Consider the following 24,028-nt stretch of genomic DNA (forward strand, 5'->3'; position numbering starts at 1 on the left):
CATTAATATAAACAATGAAAAGAACTGGTCCTAATACAGAGCCTTGAGGAACACCACTTTTTACATTGTGCCACTCTGATTCTTTTCCATTTATAACAACACGTTGCTTTCTGTCAGAGAGCCAGTCTTCCAGCCATTTCAGGGTATTTCCAGCTATGCCGTGAGCTTTTACTTTGCTGATTAGCCTCTTGTGAGGGACAGTGTCGAAAGCTTTCTGGAAATCAAGATGAATAACATCCACTGAGGAGGAGGAGGAGGAGGAGGAGGAGGAGGAGGAGGAGGAGGAGGAGGAGGAGGAGGAGGAGGAGGAGGAGGAGGAGGAGGAGGAGGAGGAGGAGGAGGAGGAGGAGGAGGAGGAGGAGGAGGAGGAGGAGGAGGGAGGAAAGGATGCAGGTACCATTCACACATAAACATTACAGAAAAATTAAAACTGCACTTTTCAGACAAAAAAACAAGATCATTAAATAGTGTAAAAATACTTAATAAAAGAACAATCACAGTGCATGATATCCCCGAGAAACACAAATACTGGCTCAGCTGAGGCTGGACCAATGTGCCAAACCACCGACCTACAGCAACATCCCCAAAGCATGACTCGTATCTCACAATAATAAAATAACCAAATCGTAGCTCATATCTCAAAAACTCGTATCTCAGGGTACCACTGTATTGCACAAGACAAAACTGAGGAGGGGCTGAGTACATGACATTGCAGTAACTATACAATCAGTGATGCTTGTTAGAGAAGTAATACCTGGCTAGAGAGGAGAGTTTGAAGAGAGATTCCAGGACATTATACAAGATGGCAGTGTGGACAAACAGTACAAGGGTCACAAGAACATTGAAGGGCAAGAGTCCCCATCATGGAAGATGTGAAAAGTTTGAAAACACACTAAGCAAAAAATCAACAAGACAGGAATGACAGAGAGAGAGAGAGACAGAGAGAGAGAGAGAGAGAGAGAGAGAGAGAGAGAGAGAGAGAGAGAGAGAGAGAGAGAGAGAGAGAGAGAGAGAGAGAGAGAGAGAGAGAGAGAGAGAGAGAGAGAGAGAGAGAGAGAGAGAGAGAGAGCACCTAAGGAGTCTGTCATATCACATCTCCTTTACTCTATACACCACACTTCACAAAATATCTCCATCAGATAATCAGACTACTTCTTAAGCAACACCTCTCTGAAATGTGACTCAATAAGGTTCAAGTGATACCATGCAGTTTATCAGGTGGACTTGTAGCTTTGGTAACACCTGTATTTAAGTGGTATAAGAGTATAACAAGGGGGGATGAGCAACGTTCTTAGATCAGAAGCCAGGATAAAACCAATAATGGGTTTAACCTTGAGAAATTCAGGTTTAGGAAAGAAATGGGGAGGAACTGGGCACTGTCCCCGAGAAACCGTCCCGGGCATTGGCCTCAATTCCCGGCTCCCCCCTTCGCAGCTCCTCCACCCAGCTGATTTGACGTCACATAAAATGAGAAATATATGGTATATAATTTTGTTTTTGCACAGGGATTCCTTGAGACACGTCATGTATTTTAAGGGTTACGCAAGGCTAAAAAGGTTGAGAAACGCTGCCTTATTTAATTACCATATTCTCTCTCTCTCTCTCTCTCTCTCTCTCTCTCTCTCTCTCTCTCTCTGACCAATAAATAGCGTGGCTTCATATATGTGATGTCTAATCAGCTGGGTGAAGGAGCTACGAAGTGGGAGCTGGGAATCGATGTGAGCGCGGGACGGTTTCTCGGGGACAGTGCCAGGAACTGGTTCTCTAACAGAGTGGTTGATGAATGGAATGGACTCAGTAATCATGATGTTAGTGGTGAGTCAATAGGAAGCTTTAAAAAGATTAGATATATTTATGGATGGGGGATGATAGAAGAAATTAGGTGGTTTTGCTCAACAGGGACTGCCATGTGTAGGCCTGACAGCCTCTTGCAGCTTCACTTATGTTCTTATGTTCTAATATTGTACCTACTTTTATCTGTTGGTCCTCCAGCTTGTGTTCCTGGCTGGCTTGTGTGATGAGTGCGGTGGTGAGGTGGGCAATGGCGGCCAGCACGGTGGGGGTGCGATCCACCACCATGTTGCTGTGATTCACCACCACACTGTTCACAATGTTGGCAGCCGTGTTGAATATCTGGCAAACGGTTTAATTTCAATGTAAAAAAACCTCAGAAAAAAAATAACTGTCAAACTTTGGCAGGAACAAACCTGGAAAAAACTGTATTTCCAAAAACATAATGGAGATCTGGGAAAAATATAATTATTAAAAAATTTCTTGTGATAAATATGAAAAAATGGATTATACTTTGTGACAAATCTAAAAAGAAAATAACAGAAGAAATTTACTTGATATCTGAAGAAAAAGTAAAAAGTACAATAACTTATGACAAATTGGAAGAAAATTAGTTGCAGAATTATTACTTCAGAAATCTTGAAAAAACATTACTACAGGAACTTTACTTGTGACAAACCAAGGAAAAAATATAGAACAGCAACTTTACTTAACAAATCTTAAAGAAATATCTGTCCTTTTCACTAGCAATACACTTTCAATATTGTGCACCACGTGAGTGACAACTGGTACAGGCCGGCTCTTTCTAACTCATCACTCAATGGGGCAGAATCTTGAAATGGTGAAGCTGACTTTACATTGATGAAAGAGAGCTAATTACTATGCATAATGAAAATGAAGACATATTAGAAATGCAGCAGAACATTAAAATATGAATACACAAAGGCCACCACGGTACAGCAGATACACTACACTTTGGGGGCCGTGTGGTCCCAAAGAACATGAGTTCAAATCCTGGCCCTGGTCCAAGTGAAGGAAGGGCTTACACACGGGTAACACTTTCCCAACAATTGGGCTTTCAGACAAGAGGTATCCAAAATACCTCCTTTACCCTATAATCCCTGTGAAAAGTCCACATTAACCCCTTATGTGCGACCAGCCTACATCTCGGCGGGTGAAATTTTAAACTGTAATGCCAATCAGCCTACATATAGCAAGGTCTGTAAAAAACTGGTAATAAGAGGTAGCGAGCTGGCGTTAGCACCATTGCAAAGAATGTTTCCTTTAGATCAGGATTGACTATTGTAACACTGGGCCGCGCTGTGTACTAGCAGTCCACCCTCCCTCCATCCCCACGTGATTCACAGAGGGTCTGGTCGACCCTGTCCCTCCCTCGTCCCTCCCTTTTCCCCCTTCCTCTCCCCTCCCTATGCCCTCCCTTCCTTTGTGTGCATCATTGGAGGGTTTTTCCGGGCGCCGTGTAAACCTCTGACATGCATATACACATGTACATACACACACATAACTATGTGTACACTAGAAATGAGCTATGATTTTTTTTTTGGTTGTAGGTGACAGCTATGTGATGCAGACATACACGTGGAGTCATGAAGTTCCCTGTGTTACACCATTCATTCTAACGTGGTGCAACACATCCGGGCATGTATACACATTCAATACACACATTTTTTTTATCATACGTGTATCTGAGTACAACCTGAGGAGGTTGTAGAGCAGCCGCAGGTTGTGTACACTTGTTGACAGCTTATAATAAAAATACATCAGAATACATCAAAATATACAAAGCCACATCCAAATCATCAATCTTTCATTACTTTTACACAAAACTTGTGTTTGACAGGTGAAACCCCCGTTTTCTGTTGGCCTGCAGGGAAGATATTTTCTTCATTTTTCAGACTTTGATGGCCCACCACAGTCAATCCAGAGCACTTAGAGAGTTGCGGATTTTTATTCCAGATGCGGAAAAATATGGTCTACAATCCCATAAGAAAAAAAATCCCTTGGTGAATGTTGAAAAATACACAGAAATGGTCGGCCAAGGGGAAGGAAGGTAAGAAAAAAAAAACAATCGTACATAAGGGGTTAAACAAAAATCAATAATTTCTTTGAGATTTTTTTCCTTTTATGTAGGAAAGAGGCCCAGCCAAGAGCAAAATAAGAAAAGATGAAAAAAAAGGCCCACTTGAGTGCTAATTCTCTACAAAGAAGAAAAGCGTCAGCCAACATTAGGGAGCAAATGCCTCGATACCTCCCTCTTAAAAGAAGACAAGTCGTAGGAAGTCGGAAATACAGATGCAGGGAGAGAGTTCCAGAGTTTACCAATGAAAGGTATGAATGATTGAGAGTACTGGTTAACTCTTGCATTAGAGAGTTAGACAGAATAAGGATGAGATGAAGAAGAAAGCCTTGTGCAGCGAGGCCGCAGGAGGAGGGGAGGCATGCAGTTAGCAAGATCAGTAGAACAGTTAGCATGAAAATAGCAATAAAAGATAGAAAGAGATGCAACAATTTAGAGGTGAGAAAGAAGCTGAAGAAAGATAGTCAGAGGAGGGGAGTTGATGAGATGAAAAGTTTTTTATTCCACCCTATCTAGGAAAACTGTGTGACTGGAACCCCCCCAAACATGTGAAAAGTACTCCATACAGGGGCAGATAAGGCCCTTGTACAGAGTTTGCAGTTGGAGGGGCGAGAAAAACTGGCAGAGATGCCTCAGAACACCTCACTTCATAGAAGCTGTTCTAGCAAGAGATAAGATGTGAAGTTTCTAGTTAAGATTATGAGTAAAGGACAGACCGAGGATATTCATTGTGGAAGAGGGACAGTTGAGTGTCATTGAAGAAGACGGGATAACTGTCTGGAAGGTTGTGTTGAGTTGATAGATGGAGGAATTGAGTTTCTGAGGCATTGAAAACTAGATTGGAGACTCAATACTCAAACGTCTAAATAGTCAAACTTTTCAATACTCGAACGTGGAAAGATGTAGGGTAGTATCATCAGCGTAGGAGTAGATAGGGCAAGAAGTTTGGTTAAGAAGGTCATTAATGAATAATAGAAAGAGAGTGGGTGACAGGACAGAACCCTGAGGAACACCACTATTAATAGGTTTAGGAGAAGAACAATAGCCGTCTACCACAGCAGCAATAGAGCGGTCGGAAAGGAAACTTGAGATAAAGTTGCAGAGAGAAGGATAGAAGCTGTAGGAGGAGAGTTTTGAAATCAAAGCTTTATGCCTGACTCTATCAAAAGCTTTTGATATGTCTAATGCAACAGCAAAAGTTTCAAAAAAATCTCTAAAAGAGGATGACCAAGACTCAGTAAGAAAAACCAGATCACCAGTAGTGATCTTGACGGAAGCCATACTGGCAATAAGATAGAAGATTGTGAAGTGACAAATGTTTTGAGAATCTTCCTATTCAGGATAGATTCAAAAACTTTAGACAAGCAAAGAGATTAAAATTAAAGCTACAGGACGGTAGTTTGAGGCATGAGAACGGTCACCCTTTTTGGGAACAGGCTGAATGTAGGCAAACTTCCAGCAGGAAGGAAAGGTAGAAGTCGATAGACAAAGTTGACAGAGTTTAACCAGGAAAGGTGCAAGCACGGAAACACAGTTTTTGAGAGCAATAGGAAGGACCCCATCAGGACCATATGCCTTCCGAGGGTTTAGCCAGTGACGATATGGAAAACATCATTGCGAAGAATTTTAATCATGAAAATGAAATAGTAAGAGGGAGGAGGAGAGGGAGGAGAAAGCCCAGAATCATCCAAGGTCTCGAGGGGAGTTTGAGTTTGAAAGATTTTGACATTTTCTATTTATGAAGGAGTGTTTGGCAAGTTGAAGAACAGACTTGGCATGATTCCAGGCAGAGATATAAAGTGCATGAGATTCATGAGATGGAAGGCTCAAGTACCTTTTATGGGTAACCTCTCTGTCATGTATGGCAAGAGAATAGGCTGTGTTAGCAAAAGGTTTAGAAGGTTTAGGTTGAGATGTACACCTCCATGCCAGACACTATCACCTCTGTTATGCATTAGGCACATTGAGAAGGGTCTCTGATACAGAAATAGTAATCATTCTATGGAAAATCAGCATACGGGTATTCCTCAGGTCCCCCTAAATGGCAGAGGCAAAACGTCAGACGCATCTCTTTTTTTTTTTTTTTTTTTTTTTAAGTAGGGAAGTGGGCCAGCCAAGGGCAAAAAAAAAGAAAGTTAGAAAAAAGCCCACTTGAGCACTGGCTCTCCAAAGAGTAGAAAAAGTGCTAAAACTGTCAGCCAGAATTAGGGGAGCAAATGCCTTGATACCTCCCTCTTAAAAGAAGACAAGTTGTAGGAATTTGGAAATACAGATGCAGGGAGGGAGTTCCAGAGTTTACCAGTGAAAGGCATGAATGATTGAGCATACTGGTTAACTCTTGCATTAGGGAGTTGGACAGAATAGGGATGAGAGGAAGAAGAAAGCCTTGTGCAGCGTGGCCGCAGGAGGAGGGGAGGCATGCAGTTAGCAAGATCAGTAGAACAGTTACCATGAAAATAGCGATAAAATATAGAAAAGGATGCAACATTTCGGCGGTGAGAAAGAGAATGAAGACAGTTAGTCAGAGGAGGGAGTTGATGAGACGAAGAGCTTTCGATTCCACCCTATCAAGCAAAGCTGTGTGACTGGAACCCCCAAACATGCGAAGAGTACTCCATACAGGGACGGATAAGGCCCTTATACAGAGTAAGCAGTTGGAGGGCGAGAAAAACTGGCGGAGACGCCTCAGAACACCTAATTTCATAGAAGCTGTTTTAGCAAGAGATGAGATGTGAAGTTTCCAGTTAAGATTATGAGCAAAGGACAGACCGAGGATATTCATTGTGGAAGAGGAGACAGTTGAGTGTCATTGAAGAAGAGGGGATAGTTGTCTGGAAGGTTGTGTCGAGTTGATAGATGGAGGAATTGAGTTTTTGAGGCATTGAAAACTACTAGATTTTCTCTGCCCCAATCGGAAATTTTAGAAAGATCGGAAGTCAGGCGTTCCGTGGCGTCCCGCGTGATCTGTTAATTTCCTGAAGGGTTGGACGTCTCTGAAAGAACGTGGAAAGATGTAGGGTGGTATCATCAGCGTAGGAGTGGATAGGGCAAGAAGTTTGGTTAAGAAGGTCATTAATGAATAATAGAAAGAGAGTGGGTGACAGGACAGAACCCTGAGGAACACCACTATTAATAGGTTTAGGAGAAGAACAGTAGCCGTCTACCACAGCAGCAATAGAGCGGTCGGAAAGGAAACTTGAGATAAAGTTGCAGAGAGAAGGATAGAAGCCGTAAGAGGGCAGTTTTGAAATCAAAGCTTTATGCCAGACTCTATCAAAAGCTTTTGATATGTCTAACGCAACAGCAAAAGTTTCACCGAAATCTCTAAAAGAAGATGACCAAGACTCAGTAAGGAAAGCCAGAAGATCACCAGTAGAGCGACCTTGACGGAAGCCCTACTGGCGATCAGACAGAAGATTGTGAAGTGACAGATGTTTGAGAATCTTCCTATTCAGGATAGATTCAAAAACTTAAAAACAGAAATGAGATTGTGATCAGAGGACCCCAACAGAGATGAAAGGGTGAAAGCAAAAGGGCACGTCCGCACTGGGAGCAAGAAAGTGGGCGAGAGTTAGAGCAAGCACGGGCGGGTAAATTTGAGTGACCACACTAAAAAGCAATTTCAAGCAAGAGTTACCATGGCACAAGGCTTCCACTCGCATTATTACTATAGTCAGCTGACGCTTGACACTTGACAGACTAACATTAACAGATTTTTTATCTTACACTGTGGATTACGTCCCAAAATTTGTTACTTGAAAACAGTGTCATGAAATCTCAAGTTTTATCAAGATAAATACAGAAAGATTGCAATTAGGCAAATACCACTATCTGATGCCCCCATCGTCTTTCTGTAAACTTGTAAATTCTTCTCATACTTTGTTGTATGAGTTTCTGGCTAATGAAGCCTATCCCTTCTTTCCCTTTTAATGCAACAGATGGAACATTACAGTCCTGGGGATTCTGACAAAGGCACAACACAGCAACACTTCTCATGGCCACAAGCAAAACAACACGACTCACCTGGCAGAAGTTGTGATGCGGCAACTGGTGCAGCTGGATGGTAGTGCACGGCATCAGGAGGTGAGCTTTGGTTTGGTCGTCAACTGAGAAGGATGTCTGAATAATTTCTTGCAGAGTGAGGAGGACATCATGCAGGAGAGAGCAGTCTGATGGTGCAGTGGTGAGGTGGGAGGTGGCCAGGTGCACCAGGATGGGGATGAGGTACTCCAAGGAAATGCGCTTCAGATACCCATTGACAGTAGTGACCGTGGAGTTGATGACAAGCCTCCACAGCCGCAACGTGTGACTTAACTGTACATGGTCTTTATGTGTCCGCAGCAGCAGGTCCTCCAGCAGCTTATTATACTCCTCAGGGGAAGCAGTCAGCAGCACGGGCTCCAGGCACACTTTGGCGTACACATCTGCATCAACACCCGAGGGACAGCGGTCAGGGAGAGACAGCGCTGACCAGGCTATGGTTAGAAGCTGAGGAGGAAGATAAGCATTTAGAACATCCGAGTGTTGTGCTACTGTTAGAAGAAAGGCAAGGGCATATTCTTCCAGCTCCTTGTTCCCAGAGGACAGGCACAACTCTGATAACTGAACACTGCGTCCCAAAAGCTTCTTCCATTTCATACTCTTCTTTGTGTCTTCCTTGGACATCGCATTTTCTTTGGTTCCCTCCTTCTTAGCCTCACTGGACTCTGTGGCAATGCCCTCTAAACTCTTGGCCTCCTCCTTGGATTGGGCCTCTGTGAGGGAGGGAGCCCCAGCCTGCACCATGATGGTGTGGGCTGTGAGCACCGTGGCAGCCGTGGCAGGGCAGGTGGTATCCAGGTCCATCTTCTTTACATACCGAAGTATCCAGGTTGTCAGGTGTTGCTTAGCCCAATTACAATAGGCAGTGCCTTTCTGTGGGTGGGAAAGTTTGGATGATCTCACTGAGTTAATGTGATACACCATTTCATTCAACACAAAGACAAGCACACGACTGACAATTAAGTTGATGGGTTTTCTTGTTTGTAACAAATGAGTCATATTACAAGGCATATTTATAATACCAAACTTAAGTACAATTGGTAAAGGATAAAATATGAATCAATAGCAAAAGCAAAACAGTCTTAAAAAACTAATAGCATCCAATATAGTGACAACAACTAAAAATACTATATCATCTCAAACACTGTTCAAGTTAAAAACATACCCTATACTTTGAAACTGTCAAAGTAACCAGCACTCTTTATCAATGCCTCACACAACAAGCGTTCTCACCATATGGCAGGGCGCCAGCAGGAACACAGCCGGCTGCAGCATTGACTCGATGGTGTTGGTGGAGGAAGAGGTGATGTACTCAGCGACCTCCTTCACCTGGTCAGACAAACTGACAATGGATGTCAGCTTGTAGGTCAGGTACAGAAGCAGGTTGTCAAAGTTGTAACAGTTTTGCAAGTCAGGGGATAAATACTGTCTGTCCATAAACTTTGCAACATAGGTATTATTACCCTTGAGCACCACATGGGGAAGATTTGCCATGTGTTGTGACAGCATAGAGCCATATAGAGAGACCCTCTTCTCAATCAGCCACTGCATCACACTGCTGGCCTTGGTGATGGTAAACAGTCTGAAACTGCCAACGTATCCCAGCGTTAGGTTCAGTGTCAATACAATATCAAAGAAAACCTCTTCTCTGCCCTCACTGCTCTCCTGTATCATGAGAGAAAACAGAACTAGAAGCACACTAGTCTTCATATTCACGTTCAAATGTTTTAGGGGAAATTTTCTTATCAACTGAATCAAAACTTTGAACTCTGCCATGGTACACTTCTGCACAGAGGAGGATTGCCTCTGCTCTTTCTCTATCAGCTTCCTCAAGCATTCCCCGCATTCCTCAAACAATTTCCACAAGGCATCATCTTTCTTTTGCACAGGCTCAAATTCAACAAGCAATGGTCCAACCTTGCTCATTTTCTTCAAGATCTTCAGACAGTGACTCTTGGTGGGCTGTGGGGGACCATCCTCACACTCTGATAGCTTCCTCTTGTTGGAGTCAAACATGGTGGCTAGAGAAGCACAGATGTCTGAAAACACCATTGGGTGCAGTTGGTTGGCCTCTTCAAAGTGTCGACTACTGACATACTCACTCCAGGCCTTGTCTCCTTCCCTTATGCCATTCACAAGGTGCCTGTGTGTGTGCATGGGAAGCAATGCAAGATTACAGGTTTAGAAATAGCTTCTCTCACATGTTTGCCATTAATTAGAATGCTACTGGCCATACTACTAGAGATGTGTGGGAAAATGAGCACAAAATAAGACACCTAAAACATATTTAAACAAAATCCTTAAAATGGTTAAAATGTCAATTTCATTAATACAGTGGAACCTTGTGATTCAAATTTAACTGGTTCATTGGGAAACTATTCATTCCATTCAAATTAGTGTAAAATTAATCCAACTATTCCAGGTTCAAAAATCTCTTATCATATTTTATTGGTTCATGTTGTGCACTAAACACAAATTGAATAAAACTAATCAAATTTACAGAAAAATACATGAAAAAAAAACATGAAGTGTGTTTGTATCAGAGAGAGAGAGAGAGAGAGAGAGAGAGAGAGAGAGAGAGAGAGAGAGAGAGAGAGAGAGAGAGAGAGAGAGAGAGAGAGAGAGAGAGAGAGAGACTAGTGACTGATGGGGTGTCACTTGAGTCGGTCTGTGTTGAAAATGGAGGAATCAATCAATTCAGCAGTCCTGTTTCAATTAATAGATATTTGAGTGTTCAAGTGTTGACATTACTTTGACTCGAGTGCAAATAAAAGATTAGATTGATACAAGTTTAGAAGAAGTGAGTTCAACATTCCCTGGATTGTTATTGGTCTAAATCAGGTTTCAATTACCAGCAAGCAACAGGCACAGGCTAATCAAGAGGCCCCATCAACAAACAACTCGTGACACACACACAACACAAGGACTTTATCATTCCTAACCTTGGTATTACTGACAGATGAGATGCATACAGCCCATCAATGCCTCCACACACTAAAAAGCATGAGGACTCACTCTCTACTAACTTGGATATCACTGGTAGATGAAAAGCTACACCATTCCATCTACTTCCATAACTCAGCTGTGTCCTACCCGGTGTGTCGGAAGGACACATTTTTTCCGCTCTGCTTGTTTACATGAGTGGCAGCCCTTTCAAGCAGAAATCAGAAGTGTTTTTGGGTGATCACACCTACTCAGAAGCTACTGAGGGAGGTCTAGGCCCAATTTGCCAGCCACAAATAGCAGGCCTTGAGATTGAGAATAAGCGCCCCTGCCCAGGCCCGGTGCACGGCTCCTCAACAAAGGATACGATGCACACTCAATCAGCAAAGACCACAAAGGAGGGAGTTGATTCGTCACAGTGTTTCTCTGCTGGATGACACCTGTGTGCCTATCACACATGACGAACTTCTATTGGCAGTCATATTGAGCAAGTCAACAGCTCCTGGCAAAGATGGCATCACCTATGCCCTCCTGGACGTAAATGTAGACACCCCTATCTTGGACTTATTTAACATGCCTCTCACTGCAGGCAAGCTTCCCCACTCCTGGAAAAGCCATTATCATTCCATTCCTCAAAGATGATGGCACCTTTCGCCCTATTTCTCTCACCAGCTGTCTGTGTAAGATGATGGAACGGGTAATACTGAACAAGCTTATATATAAGGTGGGCCATGTACTCTCTGGCAATGTACATGGCTTCCTAAAAGGTCAATCTACAAGTCATTGTTTTGTTGAGTGTCTTATAAATAAGGATGCTACCTGCAGAACTTTCGTTGATGTGCCTTTGACAGGGCCAAACAAAGATGCTATTATGGAGGAACTCATTCTCAAAGGTGTCAAAGGTAGATTATTAGGATGGATCAGGGACTATTTGTACAATAGAACAGCACAGGTTTGGTTTCAAGATGCAGTCTCCTCTGAAGTCTTTGAGCTTGGAACACCACTGGGTGGAGTCCTTACTTAGTCTAATGCTTTCCAATGTTTTAATGGACAAAACTTTGTGTTGTTCCTTTCCACAGGGCACCCAGGTCCTCATCTATGCTGATGACATACTCTTCCAATGTCCCACTTCCAGGATTCTCCAGTTAGCTTTGTCACAACTAGTAGCATTGTGTGTCCATATGCGACTAGTAATTAATGAATGTAAAATAAAATTTCAAGCTAAAGGGAAGGTCTCTCGGCTGCCCACTGAAAATAACATCCCCATCCCTAGAGTTCATACACACAAGTATATGGGTGTTCAGATGAGCTTCAGGAAGTCTCTCCAAGCCGTCCACTATGTTCAAGACCTTTGTTTGCCACAGCTATCACCACTACGGCTGCTAGCAAACAGAGGCCTGGGGGCTGGCATTCCAGTCCTGAGAATGTTCTATATATCTGTCATACAGTCCCTTATTGATTATGCCGCCCATGTTCTAATAGTTTAGTCCCACCCAGCTCTGTCCCCTGGAGCTTATTCAGAATGAAGCCATGCGGATAATCTTTGGATGCCCCCGGATTGCACGGATTGAGGTCCTCAGAGCTGAACTGCACCTGCCGAGTATTATGAGTAGGATAAAGGAAATTACTTATCGAACAATTGGTCGGATGCTATGCACAGGTTCTGACTCTCTAAAGCAGCATTTCTTAACCTTTTTTACCCTTGCGTAACCCTTAAAAATAAATTACATGTCTCAAGGAACCCCTGCGCAAAAACAAAATTATATATCATATATTTCTCATTTTATTTTCATTGTATTTCACGTGACAAATATCATAACATAAATTTTTGAATAACTGGTTTAAGGAAAAATAACATATAATATTACAATAACCAATAATATATTGTGCATGTCTAGTTATATTACGTATATGATATTAAATAAAAAGTTCAAAAGTGCATTAGCTTATCTCCCTTGTTCTTGTGGAACCCTTAGGGACCTTTTGAGGAATCCTAGGGTTTTTGGGAACCCAGGTTGAGAAAACCCTGCTCTAAAGGGGTCACTGACCCCCCCTGTATCATGATCCTCGAACTCCTACAACACCATACTTCAGGAAGATCTTGGGAGTACTGACAAGTGTAGGTGTAGCCGAGGCTTGTATTAACGTTGTTATGTCACCGCTGCAACCCGCCTGGAACCCTCACCGTGTCAGTGTTGATATTCACTCACTGCATCAGCCCAAGAGGGACTGGCTCCCTCATGTGCTGCAAGACATGTTCATGACTAAATTGTCCAAGTACCCACATGTTCAGGCTATTCATGTTTATTGTGATGGGTCAGTCAATGGCAGCAGGTCTGGATGTGGGCTGTTCATCCGTGACTACATCTCTGCCAGTCTCTACACTGACACTGAGGTTTCCAGGCAGCTCCCTGCACCCATGTCTTCCACTAGAGCAGAACTGTATGCTGTACTGGAGGCGCTCCACATTGTGGCGCCTCTCCATAAGAATGTATATTTCTTTATTGACAGTCAGGCTGCATTGTACGCCCTTCAATCCACCTCCCCCATGGACTGTGATCTAGTTAATAAGTGTCTTGATCTCATCCACGCCCTAGAAGGTGCTGGTGCCACGGTCCATTTCATCTGGATACCCTCTCATGTGGGTATCCCGCTAAATGAAAAAGCAGACCACCTTGCTCAGTGTGCCCTACAAGATGACACAGTGGACCCTGGCACTGAGCACACTCTGGGTTATGTTAAGAGTAGCATTAAGGACTTTGTACATAGTAGCATTAGTGATCAGTTGGAGTTTTGTTGCCATAGAGGCAGTGGCACTAGTCTTCACTATGCACGTGTCTCCCAGAGCTGTGCTTACACCTATGGGAGAGACACACTGGACCACACAACAGGATGGCAATGAGGCTCAAATTAGGCTATAAATACTTTTGGGAAGTCAGTGCTTCTCTTGGTTGTAGTGTGTGTTGTGTGCTGCACCAAAGGGACACACTCTACATCATTATGTCATGGAATGTCCTCTCATTGCTACATTTAGGCCACAAGGTCAACATGACTTGTATACCCTCATTGACCATCTCCTACACCCAGCCACTCTCAGGGATATACTCAAGAAATATCTTCAGTTTGCTCCCAGACTGTAGGATGTTTATGCAATAAGGTGTGCAATATCTGTACTTATTTATTTAAATACTTGTATTCTTGTTGTGTATACTGTCTTTTTATATATTTTTGATACTTTAACCTCAAGTCTTTCCCCAGGGGGTGGGTGGCAAGGTCAATCATCTTCCTTTGTTGTATTTCATTATTAAAGCAACAATAAATGTATCAATCAATAAATCAATACTTCTACTACTAAAAAATATGAGGACTCCTTCTCTACTAACCTGGATATCACTGGTAGATGAAAAGCTATGCCATTCCATCTACTCCCCTACTCCAGACACACACAAAACACAGTGACTCTGTGCTAACCAGGACATTACAGCTGGACACAACATGTTACTCTACATCTTTAAAAACACAAGGTCACACTCTCTACTAGCCTGGATATCACATGAAAAGCTACACCACCTCACCTACTGACAACTCTAAGACATACACAAACCACAATGCCACACCACGTCACCCCCTAAACATTACAAACACAATGTCACACTCTCTACTGACCTGGATACCACTGTCAGCTGAGTGGTGTTGAGGAATGGCACGAGGTACGTCAGGTGCACAGTGAAGAGGCAGGACACGCTGCTGCCCCAGGAGTCCAGGGCGTTGGTGAGGTATTTGCTGGCAGTGTCCATGGTGGTCTGGGTGACAGCCTGCCCAGTATCCTCCATGGCCTCCATAGCTGTATCCTGGGAGAATGCCCCCTTGTGCTGCTCCAGGGAAGCTTGACTGAACTTCTGAATGACCAACTGCATCTGAAGTGTACGGTTCTATTTAATATGCATTGGCTTTTGCTTTTATCTCTGTATTCAGCTTATTTTTTATCAAGAATCTCCACCTACTTATTGCTTAATACAAATGCTTACAATACTGGCAACATATAAGCTAGTGCTCATCAGATCAAGCTTTCCAGTGTGAACTGGCATCTTTCAAGACTGACCCGATGAACTGTGTAAGAATAAAATACATCATAACACAACCAATCACCAAAACTACTGGTCTCATCTCTATAAATAGGTGCTAACTACTGAAATTTTGACTCCATCTTAAGGTGGAAATTCGATGACTCGATATCAATATCGGTTTTTTGGCTCTCCCATTCCTATTTTTTCACTGAATTCAATAATATTTATACACAAGGTGTACGTTTATGGTGTACATCTTCAGTGTTAATTTGGTACAGAAATGTGGCATAGTTTTTTTTCAATAAATATTTTTTCGGCGATAAGAAAATAATTCAAAATACCATTATAAAATCAAAACTAATAACAGTGTGGCAATTTCCTCTTAACCACATATAATATACATAACAACAAATAAATGTCAGCATCGGCATACACATAACCTATGTTATAAAAATTTCATTACACGCCAAATTGTTACCTTTTTTTTCATAAAAAAATTTGAGTTTATAAGCCTGTTGTAAATTTATTTGAGTGAGTTCATGCATTATCATGCTGGCATTTGTTAAGATGAGGTTGTTGATCATTTTGCTGCAAAAAGTTTTGAAATTGACCAATTACTGAAAAAGTTATTCAACAATATATGCTGAAAAACTGAAAGTCGAGAAAACGCATTTTCTGTGAACATCTTCAAAACCCCCACATAACTCACTCCAATATGTACCAAACTCAGATATGTACTTACATAATCCCTTGACAACTGTTTGGAGGCTGGTAGTGGCTGTTTAGATAGTTTCAGGCCATGTTACATCATGGGAATGTCGTCTATATAGCCTCTCTGAATGGTGAGCTCTCACTTGCCTGTCAGCCTTACAGGCTCCTGGTCCCGTTATTATCATATTAGAATATATAACATATCACTGATAGGTTCTGAATGGTGAACAACACTGTCACATTTGTCACACCGAAGATTTATAGTACAATCAAACAAATAACTTGTCACTTTTGCGGTGATTCCGTTGCCACATTCACATTTCACCAAATTGAAAATTGTTTGCAGTCTTTGTAATGATATCACTAACAAGGCACTATCCTCACTAGTTTGGTGAACTTCACTCTCCTCTGGTGGCAGGAGACTATGCCTGTAGCTTGCAGCAGACACGTGAGGGTCGGGAGTGGCAGGGGTGGTGGCGGCGGAGGTGGAAGCCTCGCCAGTACTACCACCACGTGTCTCAGGCTCCTCACTTTCTTCTCTTTTCCACCTTTTCAAGGCTTTCTGGCGGGCTGTTTCAACCTGAGTCTTTCTTTTACCACTTACACGTGGCATTGTCACAATTTGGGGACTCAACACGTGTAAAGTACGATCAACAGGTAGGCTGCAGGCACGCACACTTCCTAAGGCTGTATCAATCGGTACTGAGGATTTAGCATCTTCCTCACCCGCACTGCCTGATCCTAAACTGTCGTACAAGTACATCACGCAAAAAAAAAAAAATAAAACAGCTCAAAAAAGGAAATAAATACAAGCAAAACAAAGACTAGAAGAAAAAGGGCGTGTGCGCTTGGGTATTTAAAGGGCCGGCCCTTTAAACCCGCCATTACCAGGTAAGCAGTGCGTTATGCGCCTGGCAACTTCGGCCATAGCTTCCCTCTCCAGAGACGAACCCAACTACCAAGTTTCCAATTTTTCAATTTTTTTGACCAAATTAACGAATTTCCCCCTTAAACTTACCAAAGCCAACCTGGCAGCCTTGTTCCCAAAGTTAGCAACTCTGGCAGATATTTGAGCCCAAGCATCAGAAGGGATGAAGGGAAATAGGTGAGAAAGGTCTGTTGGTGGGCTTGGGTTGAAGGGAGACACTTTGGGCAGTGTTGGGCAATCTCGGTAACTGTAAAATCAAAACCACTATAATCTTACTTCAACATCAATAACAGACATCCGGTCACAATGGAAAAATAATACAAAAAGCATTCCATCTCTATTTACTGGAGCATTAACATTTACAAAATAAGGTGTAGCTAATCATCTTAGGTTGTTTGGCCTATCAATGCTAGGTCCCATTCATTCTGGTCACCTCCAGAAATATACTAGTGTTTGGAAATTAGTTTCTATGTTAAGCCAACTTTCAAACTTCATCTACACAGCTATTGGGCAGACAACAGTACTCATTGTGGAGACATTATTGAATGCTTCTGCTTTCCTTACATGAAATTTTTTCCAACTTAATGAATGAAGGTCAAGATAGTAATGAAGACTTTATACAAGAGTACAAAACAATGTGTCCTGGTGCACTCACCCGACATCTGTGGTGAGCAGGCTGATGTGCAGCTCACCCCACGTGTGGCACATCACCAGGACGCTGGCACACACATTGTTATTCTGAGGGAAACCAGCATGTGATGAAATGCCTATCAAAGAAAATGTATCACTGGGTAATACACTAACAAATAAACTCTGGTTAGCAATCAACAGTCATCACTTTGTAATGATACATGCATAACTCTAGAACTTTGATGAGAGTAAAAGTTTATGGAAATATTTAAGACAGTACAATAATAATAATAATAATAATAATAATAATAATAATAATAATAATAATAATAATAATAATAATAATAGTTATAATAATAATAATAGTAATAATAATAATAATAGTAATAATAATAAAAATGAAAATAATAACAATAACAATAATAAAAATAATAATGATGTTAATGATGACAATAATGAAAATATTAACAATAAATAATAAAAATAATAATGATAACAATAATGAAAATAATAACAATAACAATCAAAATAATCATGATGACAATAATTCTTATGATAATACATTAATACAAGTTAGAAATAATAACAATAGAAATATTAAAAAAAACAATATTAATTATAACTAATAAAAATAATATTAATGACAATAGTTCTTATGATATTATATTAATACAAAATAGAGATGATAATATTGAAAGAAGATTCAGTGATATAACATAAACAACTCTGATGATAATAGTAATATATAAAGACTAAAAATCATGAAAATAAAGATATATGACAATTCAGGTGTAAAATATTAGCTATATGGAAATTTAATAAAGATCCTTTATATGCATGAAAACAAATACTTAGATTTAATATTGCAAACTAGACAATCAATATGAATTTATATTTCTTTTTAGTTGTTTTTTTAAATATACTAAGAGAGAGAGAGAGAGAGAGAGAGAGAGAGAGAGAGAGAGAGAGAGAGAGAGAGAGAGAGAGAGAGAGAGAAACCACAAGAGTGAGGCACAAGAAGAGAAGTGCAGAACTGTGGTGACCATACATACTACCACACTGGTCAGTAAAAATAATCATACTATTCCCTTAGAAGTCTTGAAATAGTTTGCACTTTTATTTCTAATGAAAGAAAAAAGAAAAGTTCTTACCCAAAAATTAGAAAAAAAATGTAAGACTGGCTAACATTCTTCTTAAAGATAGGAAGTGAGGAAAGGCATCTACAACTTATATCATCACAGAACAGAGGGGGGGAAGGGGTGAAGCAGCCTTCCCAACACACTCACTCAGTCTTTCATTCAAACTGTTTACAGATACAGACAACACCACAGCAGTGTTCCCCCGCCTGACGCCAGAGTGTGGCCAGGACACAAAGAGCCCGTGTGCTCCCTCTGTGACTCACATGGGGCTGAGTGAGCATGACTGTCACCAGCGGCTTGATTCCAGCGACAGCAATCTGTGTCATGATGTCCGCCAGGCGTGTGGCATCCCCTGCCAAAGTAGCCATCTGCAGCGAGGGACTGGCCTCCACCACAACCGCCAGCACCCACACCACCAGGCTCACCAACTCCAACTCACCCGGCTTGGCTGTCAATACATCTAGTTTAATCTTGTGTAACATCTCATATCTTAATTCAATAAGCTTTCAAAATAGTTAATGTGTTAGATTGAAGTCTTCCTTCAGGAACATTTACTTAATAGTGCAAACATATCTATTCTAAATGAACACATGAATTAGACTAAACCACAACTAAACAAGTTCAAAATTCAACACTAATAAAAAATATGGGCTCAATATTAATCACTGAACATGTTTCACTTAAGAAACCAACAAAAAATCCACCTTCAATAACCCTAGAGAGACAAGGTGTGCCATGCCAACACACACACGAACATTCACACACAGCTACACAAATCTGTTTGCAGATGATACGAAACTGTGCAGAGTTATAAAGCAAAAAGAGGATTGTGAAATACTGCAAGAAGACCTAAATAAGATCTGGGAATGGAGTAAAAAGTGGAAAATGTAATTCAATGTGAACAAAAGCCATGTCATGGAAATGGGAAAAAGTGAAAGACGACCCGTGGGAATCTATAAGATGGAAGATGGAGTAGAACTGGAGAAAGTAAAAAAGGAAAAGGACTTAGGAGTGACAATGGAAGAAAACAATCAACCGGTAAGCCATATTGATAGAATTTTTAGAGAAACATATAATTTGCTTAGGAATATTGGAGTAGCATTTCACTACATGGACAAAGAAATGATGAAGAAATTGATAAGTACTATAATAAGACCCAGATTGGAATATGCAGTAGTGTGGACCCCTAATAAAAAGAAACACATAAGGAAGTTGGAGAGACTACAAAAATGGCTACAAGAATGGTTCCAGAATTTGAAGGGATGACATATGAGGAGAGACTAAAGGTTAATGGATCTACCAACCCTGGAACAAAGAAGGGAGAGAGGAGATCTGATACAAGTTTATGAATTGATCAACGGAATGGACCAAGTGGATAATGAGAACCTGATCCTGAGAGAAGAATATGACATTCGAAGCACAAGATCGCATAGTAAAAAGCTGAGAAAAAAAAAGATGTCCGAGAGATGTTAAAAAATATAGTTTCTCGCAAAGATGTATTGAGACGTGGAACAGTTTAAATGAAGAAGTAGTGTCTGCAACGAGTGTGCATACTTTTAAAGTAAGATTGAATAAGTGTAGATATGGAGACGGGGCCACACGAGCATAAAGCCCAGGCCCTGTAAAACTACAACTAGGTAAATACAACTAGGTAAATACACACACACACACACACACACACACACACACGGACTCCATGGCTCAGCACTGACAACTGTAAAGCAGCTGGTCAAAAGCGTGAATCTGTCTACCTCACGTCAGAAGATGCTCTAGTTCCTCAATATGGAGATGCCACTCATGTAACACTATCATGAACATACATCGAGACACTAACAAGTAAAAACCTTGGTTCAATTATGCATGCAAGAATCAAATAGAAAATAAAAATTCCTAACATCAAAGCAAATCACAAGGCATATAATAAAGAAGTACAAAATATGTGTTATGATTCCACACTATGAAAGCAGCTGGGAGCACGTCAGGACTTCTGGTCAGCAGCCAACCCAAAGCTGACACAAACTAAATCTGCTGTATCAGCAAAGGGCTGGCAGGATAAACCACATGGACCAACAACAAATGCATATAGAATATCATCACTGTTTATGTACACCATTAGAAAAATAATGATATAATAATGAAGAATATCAAAAAGAATGTTGAAGCTGTAAAGAAACATTTATGTAAATTAAAACAAAAATAAACCAAATAAATAGTAATAATAACAATAATAATAATAATAATAATAATAATAATAATAATAATAATAATAATAATAATAATAAAAAATGATAAAAATTAGCATATAGTAGACAAAGATATCTTCAGGAAAATACAGGTGAGCCTCGCTTTATGAAAACTCACTACGTATACAAATTTTCACTCATACATAATCCATGTTTTACTACTCCTTGTCTGCTTAGACTAACTTGCTGCAAGTTTACAAATGTTCAAATTCCACAGCCAGCATGTCGGTGGTGCCAGAGATGCACAGCCGGGCATTCCGCAACAACAACTTCAACAAACGCTCCCATTACCACTATATGCTCTGCCAGTCTGCCTACAATGCACATTTTTAATCATTTTTGCATCAATTTCTTCCTGCAAGTACTGTACTGTAGTATGCATTATTTTTATTGTAGTATTACTGGTTAATAATTAATTTCTGAGGGTAAAGGAAACAATCTTGGTAGCCTATAGTCTGTGAATCATGTAGACATGAGAAAACTAATGTGGGATCGCTGTTCAGTTAGAATAATGCTTGATAAAACAAATACATATGGTAAAGCCTGTGGGGCTCAAAATCTATCACACCTTGTATGAAGAAAAGCAAAGAAGTGCCAAGCAACGAACCAAAACTAGCTTTATACAGCCCTTCAAAAGTCAACACCACCCACTCCTTCCACGCCAGGGCCATCCACTTCAAAATCTTAAGAATAAAATAAACACAGTGTATGTACAAGTGCTTTTTCATAATATCTATGCATGCTACCATATTTATTATTTCATTTGTACTTTAAGGGGAGTGTCCGGTTTAGATCGGTGTTGTCATATCTCTGTTAAATATGCATGAAACACTCTGATTTTTATGTTGTGAAGTCTTGGGAACATGTACATCAATATTAGATATTCAGCCCTATTCTAGTCTCCAACCCCGCTAAGCAATTATAACTGCAACTAAAACTTACGAGTGTTATTCTGGCGGTATTATTTGCCCCATAACTTTCATTTTCCTGTGGCAAAGACACGTTTTAATATGAAAGGTTTCCACGTTGTAAGATTTTTCATTTCATCTTTCATTTTTGTTTCATGAATTTTTTTTTTCAAAATCTAGTTTTTTCTCTTTTTTGACAAAAATATATTAATACAAAATTCCAGGTCAAATATAAAAAAAATAACATGAATTGAAAGAAGTATTCTCCTCCTTTTTTGCTTTTGATTCATTGAAATCAAGCTAAAATTGGCTTTAAAATAGATTTTAGAAGGGGAATAACTTATGTTTAGAGATACAGGCCGATAAAGTTTATCAATCGATCTCGATCCCGTTATAACAAACTAGGAATGTTATTCAGGTTTACTACATGTTATTTTTTTATCATCTACAATCTCATAATACAATCTGATGTATTTCTAAGCACATCAGACTCCTAGTCCCGTCCTGTCAATGATATGTTGGTCCTGAAGACGCTTTTCTTTCGACATCCAGCTCTCACTTTTACTGGTTGTGATGTGTTCTTAAAGTTGAATGTTGTGCAGTGCATAGTGATGGTGTTCCCATATACATCCAGCACCAAACTGTAGTCAAAGGCAGGATCTGGCCAGGAATAATGAGAGGAAAGAAGATTTTTCAGCCTCCTTTTCGTCAGCATGACAAGCTCGTCGTCACTTTCCACATCTTCATTTTCTTTCTCAATCTTTTGTAGAAGAGCTTCTCTAATTGTGAGTAATAAGGCCATTTCTTCTTCATTTCCTTGTCTTTGTTCTGCATGAGATGAGGTGGTGAGGCGGTGGATGATGCAAGGATGTGTACTGGAGCATTTGAGGTGTCAGGTTCAACATGCTCTTTTCATTCTTTGCACTTCCATACTCATATTACAGGCATCCTTCCTCTGCTTATTCCTCTTAGACACCCGTCCCATGGTTGGCAGTAGGCGAAAAGCAGGATGCAGTAAATAAATTACGTGGTGTTTAGCAGTGAAGGGCAAGTAGCAAGAGACGCAACAACAACCTCTCTCTCTCTCTCTGATAGCTTTTCCCCTACTGAGTCTTGCTGGTGCCTTGGTTGATGCCGCTCATAGACTTTCATCAGTGTTGCCATATCATGTCCACCAAAAAAAGTTAAGATTTTTGCCTTTTTCGTAGTTTTTGAGAAAAAAAAAACTGATTCTGCTGATGTAAATAAACGCAAGTAGTTGAGTACGGGACCTTTAAATGGCACTTAAACAGAAACCAATGCGTGTTTCGCCACAAAACTTCATGAAATAATTGCTAATGTGTATATCTACCACATTTTTTTTTTCCACAAAAAACATTATTTTTCGGTCTCTAAACTGGACGTTCCCCTTAACAGGGTGAATACAGTACTGTTTACAATGAAAAATCTTATGTCTGGGAACATAATCCACTATTTATGTATTGCTTCAGTTACTTGCTTTATGAATCTTTGCTACAGAAAGAGTTTTCAGGAACCTAACCCTTCCATACAGTGAGGATCACCTGTACTCACATGTGAGGGTACAAATGTGTTACAGAAATTTTAATAAAGCCATAAACTTGCAATGAATATCTCCATTCTTAAATGCATGATGCCTCCTCCACCCTCCCCATAGAAAACAAATAAATTAATTAATATATAGCTAAGTAATAGTACTGAAGTTTTCATGACAATAAAGTGGTGCCTCAACTTAGCACCTCACCACTCCATTGCCACGATGCTTAGTGCCCACACAAAACATATTTACTACATCATTTATCAAGACAATCAAAACTACACCAACATATATTACAATAAACACAGTAATGATGCAGCAATGTACTAGTCATGGAGGTCACACCATGAGATTTGTTTCAGAGTGTTCCATGGGTGATACCTTGGCGGTATCACCCTAGCAGACTGCCGCTGTCATCCATAGCAAATTCCACCCCTGCTAGAGGGATGACTATAAATGAATTGCAAAGCAAGAATACGTGAGAGGACAACTTAAATTTCTCTAGCATTAAGAATACAGTAAGGTCTCAGTTTACATCAGAGTTACGTTCCTGAAACATGACGTAAGTCAATTTTGTACGTAACTCGAGTTTCCATACATTTCAAAGCATATTATGGAGTTTTCAACCAATCATTGTTTATGGTCATTCAGGTAAGTTAAAGGTTATATTGTTATATTATTTACAACTATGTAGGAATATGAAACACAAGCTTGTTTTTGTTACTGATTAGGGCCACGAACACGAAGGACTGCAGGTTGCAGAGAGGGGTGGACGCCTGAGGCCGCCAGAAGGGTGGGCAGGTCGAATGTTGTGACGCCCAGGGTGGACAGCTGGGAGCGTAGTGCAGTGCGGTGGGAGTAGAAGCGTGGGCAGCGGGGTAGGAAATGCAATAGGAAAGGGCAATAGGGATCAGCAGACAGGCGCAGACGGTGCAAGTCAGCTGCGAGTGTCGTGTGGCCCAGGCGAAGGCTCC

The 24,028-nt window shown here is 40.7% G+C and overlaps 1 protein-coding gene across 2 annotated transcripts in view; it reads right to left on the reverse strand.

Annotated features, from left to right (window-relative positions):
• LOC123515415 overlaps positions 1–24,028 on the reverse strand; it is a 54,045-nt gene that overhangs the window by 14,023 nt on the left and 15,994 nt on the right. For both annotated transcript variants that reach the window (XM_045273961.1, XM_045273960.1), the window contains exons 6-12: positions 18,612–18,796; positions 17,235–17,317; positions 16,670–16,826; positions 14,540–14,790; positions 9,164–10,073; positions 7,913–8,803; positions 1,972–2,133 (exon numbers count right to left, since the gene is read on the reverse strand). In XM_045273961.1, the coding sequence (XP_045129896.1) occupies positions 1,972–2,133; positions 7,913–8,803; positions 9,164–10,073; positions 14,540–14,790; positions 16,670–16,826; positions 17,235–17,317; positions 18,612–18,796 (2,639 nt within the window). The remainder of the gene's footprint in view (positions 1–1,971; positions 2,134–7,912; positions 8,804–9,163; positions 10,074–14,539; positions 14,791–16,669; positions 16,827–17,234; positions 17,318–18,611; positions 18,797–24,028) is intronic.

The sequence above is a fragment of the Portunus trituberculatus genome, chromosome 39 (assembly GCF_017591435.1).
Source record: "Portunus trituberculatus isolate SZX2019 chromosome 39, ASM1759143v1, whole genome shotgun sequence".
NCBI lineage: Eukaryota > Metazoa > Arthropoda > Malacostraca > Decapoda > Portunidae > Portunus > Portunus trituberculatus.